Source organism: Anopheles stephensi, chromosome 3 (assembly GCF_013141755.1).
Source record: "Anopheles stephensi strain Indian chromosome 3, UCI_ANSTEP_V1.0, whole genome shotgun sequence".
In the NCBI taxonomy this organism is placed as follows: domain Eukaryota; kingdom Metazoa; phylum Arthropoda; class Insecta; order Diptera; family Culicidae; genus Anopheles; species Anopheles stephensi.
In genome coordinates, this window is record NC_050203.1 from 79,340,395 (window position 1) to 79,355,586 (window position 15,192).

The following is a 15,192-nucleotide window of genomic DNA, read 5'->3' on the forward strand; positions in this document are numbered from 1 at the left end:
GTTTGTCGACTTTTCTCGACGCCCATTTTCGAAAGCGCATTACATTTGTTTCACAAATCGACCCGAAACAGATAGGCGAACAGATCGAGTTTCCACATGGGGCGTTCTCCGTTTACAAGGACCTCGGCTTCCGTTCGTCAACCATTTACCGATCGGTATTGTTTTTGTGTGTGCTCGATAAGAACACCCGATTGCGCTTGGAAGAAGCGCACCCTCGGTTTTTGTGCTGACTCACTGTTTAAGGTTAGTTAAATTGGAGTGTGGGAGGCCTGCCCGAAACCAGAAAAACGGAAGCAGAAAATCAGATACCAACCAACGAATAGAAGTCATCGTAGATGAGAGGGTCTGTAAACGAGCACTACGATGAGAAAATCATATCAATAATCATCCAAACATGAAGCTGCATCTAGATACGAAAGCCTGTTCGCAGTCAACACTGGCAAGGTTCTACTAAATTCAGATCAGGGCTTCAACTGTACTTGGGGCGTGCTTTCGAGTTGTATCGATATGACGGTCGCTTAGGACCGTACTCCAGCCCGAAAGACAGTGGCAAGAATCGAATTTGCATATCTCCCCGGTCAAATCTCATCCAACACGAGTGAAGGAAGGTTTTCTTGAGGACATCCGACACTCGATTAGTAAATTTTTGTCAAGACTGAGTTTCTCAATGTAACACAGTGTGACTTACACACAAATCGAGCGTCGTACATGATGGCATTGAGCAAAGAAATCGAGCGAGCAATGTGGGTTTTTTTTTTTTTGTAAATCCCTCGTTTGTCCCGAAAAATGATGGCCGTAAGGGATTGTCGGGTAAAGATGATATCCGACTCCAATAACAAACACGTACCGAACGCACGGGAATGGATGGAAGTTTCTTGCTCGCTGTGTTTGCTGTATAGACAAATGGCCAACGAATAGGGAATCTTCAATCCGTTTGAAAGTATTCGCAAAAGCGAACCAACCAGTCGGTTGGACAGTTGCCAAAAACCGAACAATGAGCGCTCGCCTCGGTTGATGCATGCCGCCGGTTCGAATGGGTGAAGTTGACTCAAATCAATTTGCGGAAACGATTCCCTTTTTGTTCCCTTTGCACTGCACTTGAAAGTAAATATCTTACAAAGCGGTTGACAGTCCGTCTGATGGACGGTTTGGTAGACTGGAATTGAATGGTAAGAGATCGGTGCCAACAAGAACGATGACAGTCTGGGGCATTATACTTTCATAAGTTGAAGACTGGAATGGATGCACTTTTTCAAGCCGTTGTGCAAGTGCTTTAGAATGTGATGAAAGAAATTCTTGAGAAGAGCTAAAGACTGAGTACTTAAGAAAAGGATAAAAATGTCTGCTGCGGTTTGTAACGCCTGAATGAATGCAATGTAGTTGTAACTTCAGCAACCAACAAATTAGGGAACCTTTTCATCCTAGGAGAACTTTAGGAAAGTTTCAAAGATTCCAAAACCCATTAAAAGAATTTGTTTGCATACTTTAAGGCGCTGTGTATTATGGGTTTACTGATGGGATACTCATTTTTGCCCACAAGTTTGGCTCTTATTTGTACCGTCTCACCATAAGCATGATGCAGTTCTAGATAAGGTGCAAGCTAGACAAAGTAGGCCACGACCTCTAGATGTTGTAGAGCCAGAGAAAAGTGGAAAAAAAGGTTAAGGAACTTCAATTTCTTCAACATTGACTCTACAACTTCGGGAGGACTGGACCTGCCTTAATCGGATTATCGGATATTAATTAACCCTGGATGGGTAGTCCTGTGAAGTGACGACTGAATATTCAACTACGCGTTATCAATAAGTCTTGCAGGCCAGGAATATAAGCAGGCATTACCTGAGAGGTCGTTTGGCCAAGAAGCAGAGATATTCCTGCGAACTGCAACGCTACGGAAAACGAACGGCGGAAGACGCTTCTTCCGCTTCAAACATTTGAATTTATTATTTATTTGCTTAATCTTTGTTTAAAACGCCTTTATAATTATTGTGTAGTTCCAACGTCAGCGCCCTCTGCCAGAAACCCTTCGTGCTACTAATAGTGACCAAATGAACTTGACAGGTGTACCGTCCATCAACTTACTCTTGGTACATCATTGTCAGTCATGGCTACCCATTCAGCACACAACTGAATGCATAGAACAATGCTTACTATCAACAAAGAAAAAAAAAACACTGCACTCATACTGCCAAGATGTTAATTGAAAATGACATTTATATGACAGCAGTCTGACGTGTACGGTGTGCCGGGGCGAATGAGAGAGATAATGCAATTTTCTTGCTCTTCTAAGTACACTTCCGGCTGATTCGCTTCCTTCCAACTGGAATCGAATTTAATTTTCAATACCGAAAATTCCTTTGAAAATCAAACTTTTCTGCACTAGTTTGCTCAGTGCATTGGAATTCCCGATCGCCTCGAGGCATACCGGGAGCATACTATCCATATCATCACCATAATCATCATCGCGCGAGATAAAAGCGAACTCCACCACCATCAGCCCAGATCACGGGAGCAAGTTTTCCAATCGATCGAAACGAACCGGGGGCGCTTTGTGCAAACATTTATTCAAAACTAGACACAGTTTATTCATCTTTCGCGCATAAAATACATCCAACTGGTTCATCCGCTTCACTCGGCCGGAGCTGCCACCCCATCTCGGGCTTCGCAAAATGGTAAATGGCAAAAATGGGTTTCAATTTCCATGTGCTCACGTTTCACGTTCCAAACGACGCTGCATGCAATATTCATCAGCCAAAGCTCGCCGTCGTCAGGCCTGCCCGGGTCTGGTGTACGGACGACGGCAACAGTTGCTTTTTCAGCCCGCGCTGTGAGGTCGGGTTTAGAGTTTTAAGGTTCTTTCCGTCGTTTGCACACAGACGAGCTGCACACCGAGGCACAGACCGAGTCGTCAGATAGTTGTCAATCAAAACCAGCTCATTCCGATGGGCAACGAGCCAACCCAAAACTGTTTCGTCCGTCGTCTTCACCGGTTTTGCGGTTTCGAGCGGTGACTATAAATAGAATGTCGGAATGTTCAGCCAGCCCGTTCCGGTTCCGGGTGGGCGCTGGCGAGCTACTGTCTGGCATGTGCAACTGACCAGCACACTCTACAGGAAGCACACACACACACACCAGTGGTGGTCGCAACAGGAATGTTGCATGTTCCCTCGTGCCGGCCAGGTTGAAATTGAAATTGGCCTCAGGACTAATCGAGTTCAGGACAGACCGAGCCGTGGAAACCGTTTGCTTTCAGTACCATTCTTCTTCTCCACGTGTTTTGACAGCCCCCGAGCACGGCTGACGTTTTGTCGTTTGGAAACTTGAATTGCTACCTGGTGAGTTGGGACCCGGGATTATGGGGCTTTTGTTTGTGTCTACCTGGAAGGCAAACCCGTATAACTGTTTTGCCGCATAAAGGCTTGAATGGTCAGAAAATTAGAAAATGGAGCTTGGGAATGGGGCATAAAATTTCCCATGAACGAATGTTCCGGGTGTGGACAGGGGAACGTCGCGACGCACCAGAGCAGGATGGAGCTTGCTGATTGGTTGTTAATCGATTATAAATTGTGAGATTTGAGGGATGGATCGTTTTAACGTGATTCAACTCTTTCCGCTGCATCCAGTAATACAGGGGTTTTCAGTGGGTACGGTTAAACTTGCAAGCTTGACAGATGTCATTCCAATTGTACCGCATCTTAACACTATCACTAGTGCCTGATTGAGGATTAGATTTTTTGGAATATCTGGTGCCGTTACCATGCTACATCTAAGGCACATTTTTGTTGTCAGTGGATAGTTCTATCATACCGAGCAATTAATGTACCTGTAACGTGGTAACTTGAACCTTCCGAGGGTCTGAAAGGACTTCAAGAAGGTCGTTCGGCGCTATTCCCATTGCGTGAGCAGATTCCTGGAGCCTGACGAATGCGCTGCACAATAGTAAGACCACTATTGTCATTTCAAGTATACCAAGGGCCATAAATCCTTCTGAGTTATCTCTTATCGCGCCTTAAAGGGGTTCGTCTACTTTGGACATGTCTCAGAGGCGTATGTGAGGACTGAGACTATATATGCTTTATACAGCGCCAGCTTCGTCTTTCATGACAGGTGTTAAGGAGATAATTTGCCTTAGGCTGTATTATGGCCGCTTGGCAGCCAGAAACGTTATGCATATTTCAAAATCTATGCTGTTGCCGGTATTGAGATCAATCGTAAATACGAGGCTTCCTACCATCCTCATGATCCTTTGGTAAGGTTCTGCTATGTAGGAGAACCTTAGGCTAATGTTGTCTATGTTATAACCGTATGCCAGGCATTCTAGAAGATGGCCCTCAAAGTTTCTACTTCAGAGTCTCGGATAGCACCACCTCTCTTGCGCGAGCTTGGAACTAATTTAGAGACTGCTCTGCTTTCTTCGCCAAGAATCAACTCATGGATTCAGGACTTGAAATGTGCCTATATAGAAATGAAGAGCGCGGTTTACATCTAAAAACTACTACTTACCGAATCAATTGTTGTATCTATATTTCCATTTGGACGATCGCTAGCTAAGGTGGTTTCTTTTAGATTAATTTTAACATGGTTCGCCGCGGACGAGGTCGCGGCCCCGCGCTGCGGCTTGGTGGCGTCCAGCAGCACCTTCAGCGATGCGATCGCGTGCAGCTGCGTCGCCTTTTCATCGACTTTACCTGGAACGGGATCTTTTATTATGTTATTACGTAATGTTAGTATGGATTATTTGCCAATTATGGATTAAATTCTGGAACAAATTTTGAGCATCACGGCACACGGTTTCGCTAATTCGGTTGCTCTCGCGGTACACGTAGATAGAGAGAGAGAGAGACAGAGAGAAAACATGGAGCGACAGTAAAACAGAGAGAGATACAGTGGTAGATAGGGACAGAAAGAAACAGATAGAGGGAGAGAGAGGAAAATAAAGCACAGAACAGAGTGAGAGAGACAGAGAGAGACAGAGAGAGAAACAGAGAGATACACAACAGAAATAGACAGACAGAAAGCCCTGCTTTATCCACGTCCATGTGTTTTTGAATTAACATTTAACGATTGCACAACGAACATTTCTATCGGCTTTGCTTTAACGCTTGTATGCTGAGTGAGTATTTTACGTACATATATGTGTTAAACAGGTAACAGATTGAACAGCGAAACGCACATACACGTAACAGTAACAGTAATGCCTGCAAACTCTATTTGCAAGTAACGTTTCCATTAATTCTAATTTAAAGATGCAATTAAATACATTTATAACGTTTGCTTCTATTATGTACAGCCGTTGTTTCCTGCATGCGATTCAAACTGATGATTTGACCTTTTTTCCTTCTACCGGAAGGTATTCAAATTAAAATTAAATTAACTAAACCAAAAAAGCATAGACCAAACGGGGTAGTAAAAGGTTAGCAAACTGTGCGCCACCTCCCCCAAAAAAACACAACAAAATTAGTCGCAACTAGTTTGAAAAGCACTCCAATATGTCATTATTAGTTTGCCCGGTGGCTTGTTAAATCATAATTTTGCTTCACTATCGCCCAACTTTACGATACCTCTGCACCACCGCTCATCGCTCAGCTTTTCTACGCCCCATATGGCGCGTTTGGACCTCGGGAAATGCAATGCAATTAGTGTTGCCGTGAAAAGTTTGGCGCTACACAAATTACCCCATTTTGTTTGTGCTGCCCATGTGCATCATGGGTGGTGATGGCTGATGTGTAACGAACGGTTTTCCATAGACGCTTCTTTGAATGTAGACTCTAGCCAGTGTCTGTGTTTGTTTCGGAGCATACGAGCGTAAAAGTTTGCCAACGGAAGCACACCAAACAATGGCGGGTGAGAGCGTGTACTGGGAAAAGGAGCAAGCATCATGATTTGAATTTTCTCCCGGATGGCGGTGCTCGTGAAAAGCACGATCACGATTCAGCCGGTGATCACGTATCAACGGCGTTCAGCTCACACAGAGTGCCGGAACCGGGTGTAAGGATTCGGACCAGCGTTGCATAAATTGAACCATTTATATTCCAGCGAATGAATAAAAGATGCCGTCCAACGCTCTCCTCTGCTCCTGGGTGGTTCTTTTCAGCCACGGCCACAAATTGTTGCACTTCTTGTGGTTTTTGTGGGAAGCTAGGCGGTATAGGGCATCAGCACCACCAGCGTTGGCTGGTAAATAAAAGATGAATTTATGTCTTATTTTAACACATCCATATGTCTATCATGGTGATTTGTTGTTCGATTGCACGATTTGATGGGTGAAGTACGCTTCTCGTCTAGCGCTTCAGCTTCTAGCGCAGTATAATTATTTTACCTGTCACTATGGGTGCAGTTTTGAAGAAGTAGTGGTAAGTAAGGCTGGTAGCAATTTATTAAATCAAGGGATTAAATTAGGAAAGTTGTAGTTATGCCACAGGTTTGGCTGGTGGACGCCGTTCATGAACTAGCTTCGTTGTCAGAAATAACATCACGGTCTGTCTAGCGGACGTATAACTTCAGGCTTTATGGTATTCAAAGACTTTACAGCCTGGGTCGTTCGGTGTCATTCTAATGACATGACTAATGCACCGAAACCTGGTGAGTGGAACTCGCGTAACTCAATCATTGTACAACTCATAGAGCTTATCATTGTAGCAATACACCTCCATTTCATCTTCTTCTTCTTAACTTTGTTGTTCTTTTTATACTAAACAACCTCTTAGGTTATACTGGCCATCTAATGGCTTACTAGACGTATATATAGCAGATACTACATGGTCAGTCCTCACTACTGGAGAACGGACCCTTCCGCTCATATGGGGCCAAAATCCTTCTGAACATCTTCGCACCATTTTTCAAAGCCTTAGCTTTGACAGATTACCAACATCGTTGGAAAATTGCTTTGAATTGTACAAAAGTTTATCTCTTCAGTGTTTGAAAAGTATTCTTCCACACCGAATGCCCATTGTACCATGTGCCAAAGCTCCGACCGGCACAACATCATCTCGCATTTAAAGACACTCCCGGTGGCCGGAAAGCTTCACAATTATCAGGCACGTGAAGCGTATGAAATTTAAAATTGTCATCCAAACCGTCATCTGGTTTGCCGGTTCCGTATACACACACAAACACATTCAAACGTACAACAAAAAAGGAACGACACATCCTTCATAGCGCAAATGGGTATGACGTGCAACTGTCGACCGACAGGCAACCATCTTTACCACCACCGGTCGGTGGTAAGCATCGGTGAAGGCGCACAAATGGCGTCTCATAGACGATGCGATACTCACTTCTTCTTCGGCTGGCAGACAAACCGTTGAATGCTTACACTCATAACCATTACAGCATGGCGTGGCCGTACGTAATGGTTTTGCGTCCGGCTTCGTCGTCGTCCTTCCCGTTTAGCACCGCACTAATGGTGGTGTTTACCCTGGGCTTTTTTCTACCCTTTCTTTTGTCGGTGGTTTGGTGTGCAGTTGCAGTCGTGCTTGCAAAACCAAACCGAACCAAAGTCCGTGCACGTTCCGGAAGCTTTGAAGGGTTGAGTTGTTGCTTGTGTGATTATTTTAAGTATTTTATGCAATGTGTTTCCTTCCCTTTTTATTCGGTACGGAAAATGGGCAGATGTAGATCTGGCTGGTTTTGGTTGAGGGTTTGGAATGTTATATGGTTTAAGGAAAACGGATGCTTTCTCGCTGCTCGCCATGTTTATTGGGTATTAGATTGTGCTCGGTGTTTCAGGAGGAAATGGAAGTTCTCTCAGTAGAGCAAGGCGGGCTTCAAGCAGAATTTACCCTTGAACTAGACCACGCATTGGTATTCCAAACCATCTCACAGAAACAACAAGTGTGTCAATAAAATTCTAATTAACACCATAATAGCAAAAAGAAAGCTCCACTTCCTAACCATTTCGTGCCCAATATCGTCAGAGTGACTCTAACGAATATTAAGTGGTTGTTGAGTTAGCAAAAACAGAAATCACCACACACACTCAGAAAAATAAATGGCCGAGGTCGATCAAGTACCGTTCGTGGACAAATAAAAGGATTGTTGCCACAGTTAAATGAGACACTGAGGTAAAGTAGAGGACGAGATTCCGCACACAGCGTAAAGAGTCGGAAAATCGGAACCGGTGCGCAAAAGATTAATTGTAGGTTGACATGGAAGCTATTGAATTTTTTATTGCTTGTAGAGGCCGGTAAGGGGAGTGTGTGTGTGTGTGTGTGTGTGTGCGCGACAGGTGTCGTCAGGTGGACAGGACAGGGTGGTCTCAAACACGGTAATGAAAGTAAAAAGGAAAACAACCAGAGTGAATGACATGCAGCCCACTTACCAGCCTACCACCAGTCAATAATGGTGGTTTGTGCGTAATGTTGGGCACGTGCAGCACTAAGACAGGGGCACACAAGCTGCCGCTGCCAAATTGATCCATTTTTTTCTGCCTGTATGTATGTGTGTGATAAAGGGGGAAAAAAGCTACAATAACGATACGAAATATCAATTTTCCTTTGCATACATTTCACCACCGGAATATATTGGGACGAAATGTGCGAGTGCGGTCGTCGTTTCTTCCACCGTGTATCGGTGACTTTAATTTGCATTAAACATTCAGAGGTCACCCACACCTGCACCCGGTATTGTGGCAATGGGGAGGGTTGGAGTTGGGGCAGAACAAATGAATGCTCGCCCGTGTGGGTGAGCATGCTATTCGATTAATTCTTTTCATTGTGCCGGTCATTGAAATAAATCAAAATATGTCAACAATTACGGGTTGTAATTAGCACTTTTTGCTTGTTCGCCCGCAATCCCATGTAATTTGAGTACAGCTGTTTGTGTAATGGTTAAGCGTACCGGAATGAGACAGGCTTGTTTCGAAATTTCTTGCTGTATTTCGAAAGTTGACAGATAGAGGGCTTCATGTAACCTGGGTATAATGCATGGTTTTTTCACTGGGTGAAGCGTTTAGTGGAAGCGGTAGACTAATGAAGAGACCGAAAATTTTGTTTTCTAGTTAACACTTCGTTAAATCGTAATTCAAGAATAAAAAAATAAAAGGCTCATTCTAGCCGTTTGATTGTTGTACTCACAGAAGAATAAAAAATGTTTGAAAGTGGGCTCGAGAGCTAAGTTCTGAAATTAGGAGCTCACATTAAGAAACCGAAGACTCTGAGCGCATTCTTATTGGTAGGTTCCGTACTCAAAATGAAGCATCGCGCTTATCAAACGCCACTGTTATCGCTTTAAAGCTATGACCTCACCGGCCAAGTATGCTCTTAGTAGGTAGCACTACCAACCCACTTAGCTCTGCTTCTCTTGTTATTTTAGCTCTTACTAGGAAGTTCTCTTACTAGTTGGGCCTGACCATTCTACGGGCTCTACGCCCTCAGTTGACGTGGAGCTGCTGGAAGGCCCCGACTCTCAACTTATCTAGAGAGCAGTTGCAGTCTTCTATTTGAAATGAGATATGCCTTGTGCATATGAGTATATGCCTTGTGTACTAAAAGTTTTTTAAAGACTGTATAAAAGACTATATTTTTTTGTTTCAAAAGTTGACACATAGAGGGTAACCAACAGTTTGAGTGTTGTGCATGTTTTTTTTGAATTAGGTTGCATGTATTAATGATAAGACAATTAGAGTAACAGAAAACTTGACATCTCATTGATTACCTCAAACGTAGATATTTAATGATTTCAAAAATATTTCAAAACATAACCAAAAACTATTAAAAATAATAAAAAACATAGTTATATGTACAAAGCGTGTTCATTAATGCACATTTAAAAGGACACCGACTTGATATATCGCAGCTGAAGAAAACGATACGTTCAAACAGAACATTCACAAGAACTATTACCGTGTAAGGTGAAGGTCAAATCATCAGTTCAAAGCCATAGCAAAGCCAATAAAATGGAAACGAATTAGAGGACGCTACGTAGTAGCCATAATGAAATTAGCTGCTTATTGCCACGACGCGATCTTCTGCGATTCCTATAATGTTTAGTTTGTGCTTTCTTCGCGTTCTCTCTCTCACTCGCCAGTGCTTTACTTTATTTAGGTTTTTCCCCCTTTCTCCTCTACTACCATTTCTTAGTCCTCGTCTTTTTTTTTTGTTACGCACGCTCAAGTAAAAACCATATTTCATTCGCTATGCCAATCGAAATGATTAACGACACACTACGTCTAACAATCAACGCAAACCGCAACGCAACTTTCTACTCCATTTAATCATAAATGGCAAACATATTAATCTTCAAATGTACTTAAACTATGACCTACGATGGGTTTTTCTTTCCAGCGCTCACCGGGACCACTACCAACGGGTTTTGGTTCGGGTGCATCTGCACAGACCACCGGTGAGCGTGGAAAACCCATCCACAGCAAACGGTATGTTGGAATGATGGGATGGGAGCACGCGAAGCATACGTTAGGCGAATCTGGGCGCGGATATTTTCGGTGGCCCTTTAACGTACCACAGAGAGAGTGGGAGAGAGAGAGAGAGTGAGAGAGAGAGAGAGAGGGTAGAAAAAGGGAAAGGAAAGACAGATCGCCCACGTATGCTTCGTTGCCGGTCAGTACGCCCGGTGTGAGGTTAGGTTATGGGGTTGATGAGTGTTTTGCTTCCTTCTCCAGCCGTGATGTAATGTATGACGAGAAGATTATTAATGATTTCAGCCCCAAGCTCGGTAATGAAAATGATTCGTAAACGTAAATGTCGCTTGCTGACGAAGTTAATACAAACTAAAGCGAAATGAAAAAAAAAACAAAAAAACAGGGCTTACATAAAAGCGGTACAGATGGCGAAGAACAGAAAGGATCGTGAAAAAAAAAACGCAAAATGGCACATAAAAGAGAGAGTTGGAAGCAGCGATGAGGTTAAATCATTAACTCAAGCCCATAAACGATGCGATTGAGGGTGATGTCGTGCGCCAATAAACCAATTTCTCTCTGTATGTGTGAGTGCCTGTGTGTACGTTTTTTGTAAGTGCAACAGTGATGAAAAGCGTACATAAAACAAAGCGGATGAATCCAATTTAATACATTAAAGCATTTTGTGGCAGCTTCCTGCAGCAAGAAATGAAAACGAACAAAAAAAACCGAACACAAATTAAACCATTAACAACACCTGGTTAACAGAAAACATACATACACACACGCACACACAGTTCTTCTTGTCATTTTTATTTCGCTTTAACGTTAAACAGCCAAAGAAACGAACCTAAACAAACATATTTAACAATCTATGGTGTGTGACTGTGTGTCGGTATTTTTGTACAAGGAAAGCGTTTTATGATCCGGGTTTTTACATTTGACATTATCGGATGATAACAATTAATGACCCTTTTTGCTTGGAAAAACGGTAGGAAATGGTTAGTGTTTCTTCTTCGGCTGCTGCATTTGTCTGTTGATTGTGTTCGGGCGAGTGGGTGAGTGAGATGAGGTGGAGGGTGTGAAGAAAGCGTAGCGTATACATACACAGACAGGCACCGGCGCGTCACTTACCATCGTGCAGCGGATCGATCGTGTGGATCATCAGCTGCAGCAGCCCGTGTCGGAATTTGGCCCCGGTTGCGGTAGGATTCTGGTGGATCGGTACGCTGCCACTGCTCGAACCCGGTGGTCCCGATCGGCTTTCGGAGGCCGCCCGCGACGTCACCGAACCGCCCGGCTGCGTGGCCATCGATGTTTCCGACGAGTTGGCGGCATTACCCTGTTGACGTACGCGCGGTGGCACGAAAACGGAGAGAGAAAGAAAAGATTCGAGTTAGCTGACTTACTTGCACCAGAAAAGGTCAAGGCAAACTCGGCACCTAAACCGTCCGATAAGGTGTGGTTGGCCAATCGATTATGGAATGGTGAACAGAATGTGATTATGGTGTGGTGTACGGTTTGCTGAAGATATGTGAATGTGTTTGAATTTGGAATTTCGAAATCGACTTTCACGGTAGCGTACTTATATCGTATAAAATGCAGTAAAAGCGTTTAAGCGGATCGAACAAACACAGTTTACGGTAATGGTAATGAGAACGGATAGAGAAATAACGTTAAACTAACACAAAAGTAAGATAACAAGAAACAAGAATTAAAGAACAAACGAAACTAGGCAAATTCGAACGAGATCTAGACAAAGACTGAGAGTGAATCAAAGTGCATTCCAAAAACCTACACCGCTCGCTTTCGTTTTTGACAATTTCACCATAAAGTATGCAATCTGCATCACAACAAAAACTGTTTTAGTACCCTGTTGGTGATTCTCTCTAACAAATAAGGTTTGGCTGGGGCTTCTTTCTTTGGAGGGAACGAATTATAAGCGAATGAAGCTTCTGAAGGATAAGCCTCTAAAGGATAGGGATAAAATCCCTGTCTAGAAGTATTAGTTACCACTAATGGATGGAAGAAGCGCCTGAAGGTATGCAATTTCAGTATTCCAATGCCAATTCCATTTACAATGTCTTAAAAATATCACCATGCTCACCTTCAGCGTAACCGAAAGATCAAAATTGCATACTTTTAGGCGCTGCAAATGCAAAATCAAATTTATTTCTATAAAGCAAAGCCTTTCTGAAGATGCCACAAATTATTGATTTGTGCTAATTGTCTGTAAAATGAGTCATTTTATCCCTTCTTGATAAAAAAAGCTTCATAGTAAAAATAACATCTTTAAACTATCATTTATTGCTTATCAATTCGCTTAATGCTCACACTGATACTATCAGGGACGCGAGTCAAAAATCACCCCTAACAACAACAGCACTCTCACAACGGCGTCACGATTGTTTGCCTTCATCCCCCCCCCCTCCTTCCCCCTCCTCTCTTCACTCCCCTCTCATCATGCGGCCAATATTGACAAATCATTTCGCTTCCATTTGCTCCCATGCCAATCGGTCAATCAGATTGCTGCCGGCTCGTCAATTGCGCAGCGTGAGTGTACTGAATGGTCGCGCGGTTCGTCGTCGTCGCCCTTTTTTTGCGTGGGGTGTCGAGTGGACCGTCAAACGCTAACAGTCGTCCGGCCATCATAATACAGGTGCTTGTGTAAGCGCTGCTGGAAATGGTGTACCGGGCAGGCTTATTTGTCCATAATCATTTGCCGCTCGGTATCGTTTTACACGGCGCTTACGGAGCTTACTCGGGCAAGCACACTTTAACGGCGCATTTTATTAAAAATTGCTCGGATTTTTTCTTGTTTTTGGTACAAACGCACTGGAAGATTGTTACTGAAAACAGCAAGCAGCAAACGTTCAAAACGAGGGAAGTTAATTTATCATAAATATTTATGCGTGTGAGCTTTTCTTTATCACTTTCTTCAAATTTTAAATCACTCATTCGCACTGTTCAAACGATACCGCGATCGCATTAACCAGTCGAGAGCGGTAATTTATATCGATCATTATTTTCCGGGAACACCCAATACGGTGCCAACGTTCGGCAAACGCCGTTGGTCAATCATTCACCAGCATCCCGCTGCGCTCTGCTTGTTAACAGCAATTTTACAGCATTCTCAGCAACCATTGCTCAGTTACACGCACAGTGTGCTCCGTACGACGAATGACGGTCGTAATTGGATGCGGAATATTGATGGAGCCCGTCACGCTGTCAGATTGTCTTATTAATTAACGCGGCTAAAATTCGCGCCCTGCCAATGGCGGCTCGGTGGCTTTTGTTATTTTTGTTCGCGCTGCTGTACACGAAGCAAAGTTTGCGTTCTTTAGCATAAAACAGAACAGCTTGATACAAACACGGGATGGTCTTGTTTGGCTTGTTTTTTTTTAAAAAAAGGCACAGGAAATCATCCAAATCCAAAATATCTCTGTTTGTTCGTAAACGCATCGTGAATCGCAAGTTAGCAAATACACACGGGCACAGGCACAGCTCGTGGAATCAGCGTACCGTGTGGTACGGTCTCGTTAAAACTTTTTCCCCAGAGGGAAGAAAAAACGGTGAAAATAAACAATAAATCAACGAGTGCTCTCCAGACGCACCGCGTGCCACTGTGGACAGTGGACATTTACGGGCATAAAACTAAAAAAATATCCTTGCGAGTAAATTTATGCTTATTTTTTTTTCTCAATAATTAAAGGATCAAAATAAGACAATTTAAAATGACTGAATGCCGAATCGATTCATTTTTATAATAAAAAACCTATCAAAAAGTTACCCAAATACTACATATTAATAAGAGCCTTCCTAAATATGAGTTCATTCGTTGCTTCCAATTCTTGAGAAAATGTCCTGCATTATTCCACTTTCGAGAAAAGTGTCTCTTCTTCTTGGACCTGGTATTCTTGGAGAGACTTTCGATTAAACGCTTTTCCGTTATTGCTTGAAGGGAAGGGAAATCTTATCAAATTGGTGGTAAGGAAAGGTGACACCGACACGCAAGGATATCGTCTAGATAAATGACAAAATTTAAAATATGGATCAAATTCTTGTTACTTTTACTTATCATCAATATTCCCTGCCTTTGAGTAAGTACCAGAGAAACCATAAAATTGCGAATATTTTCAAGTGTATTTTTTAATTCATCAGATCTGGTGACCCTTGGTGTTATTGCACGAAAATGCATCGCAGGTTAACTTCCACCAACAGAAGCTGCATAAACTAACTCTTCAAATAGTTTAATTTAAAAAATTCAAAACCATTTCATTAAAACCGCCCATAGTGCAACTGCTTGCTTCCTGAGTGGCAATGTGTGACGAACAAATGAACGGCTCGGTTGCGAGTATTGTGTTATTTGCAGGACTAATTAAGCCACCTGCTCGACGCGTTTCGCCAAAAGTGGCGTGTTCTTTCCTTCCGTTTTTTTTGAGGATCAATATTCCTTCCCCAATAATTCACTCGCTATTTAGAAATGGAGAATGTCCAGGCGTTTTTTTAGAATTTTAGTTGGTAAAAGTTTTACTCCTCTTCATTATTCTGTGGGGAATGAAAAAGACGAAAGGTGCGTTGGTGAAACGAATTGATACAACATCTCGAAATCAGCATGTTTCTTCGGTCCGGGACAAATTCTTGGCCCATAATCCATCCTCTGTAAGCTATACAACCGTCACAGCTGTACAAAGGAAAATAGCTTCAAAGGAGAAAGTAAGCGAGGGTGAGCGAGAGAAATGATGGCTTCCTTTCTGGCAAGCTTCCCCCTGCTGCAAAGATTCCGAATGTACCCTCAGAAAATGGCTCACAAAACTCTCCCCCATCTTCCAAGCAGG

At 43.0% G+C, this 15,192-nt stretch overlaps 1 protein-coding gene across 7 annotated transcripts in view; it reads right to left on the bottom strand.

Moving 5' to 3' along the window:
* The window catches only part of LOC118509128 (sodium/potassium/calcium exchanger Nckx30C), a 78,167-nt gene that overhangs the window by 11,975 nt on the left and 51,000 nt on the right, over positions 1 to 15,192 (bottom strand). For 6 of the 7 annotated variants that reach the window (XR_004905843.1, XM_036049325.1, XM_036049328.1 and 3 more), the window contains exons 4-5: positions 11,489 to 11,696; positions 4,504 to 4,700 (exon numbers count right to left, since the gene is read on the bottom strand). Coding sequence is in view for 6 of the 7 variants with exons in the window: in XM_036049325.1 (XP_035905218.1) it covers positions 4,504 to 4,700; positions 11,489 to 11,696 (405 nt within the window). In the remaining variant the exon portion in view is untranslated. The remainder of the gene's footprint in view (positions 1 to 4,503; positions 4,701 to 11,488; positions 11,697 to 15,192) is intronic. The other variant, XM_036049327.1, reaches the window with a different exon arrangement.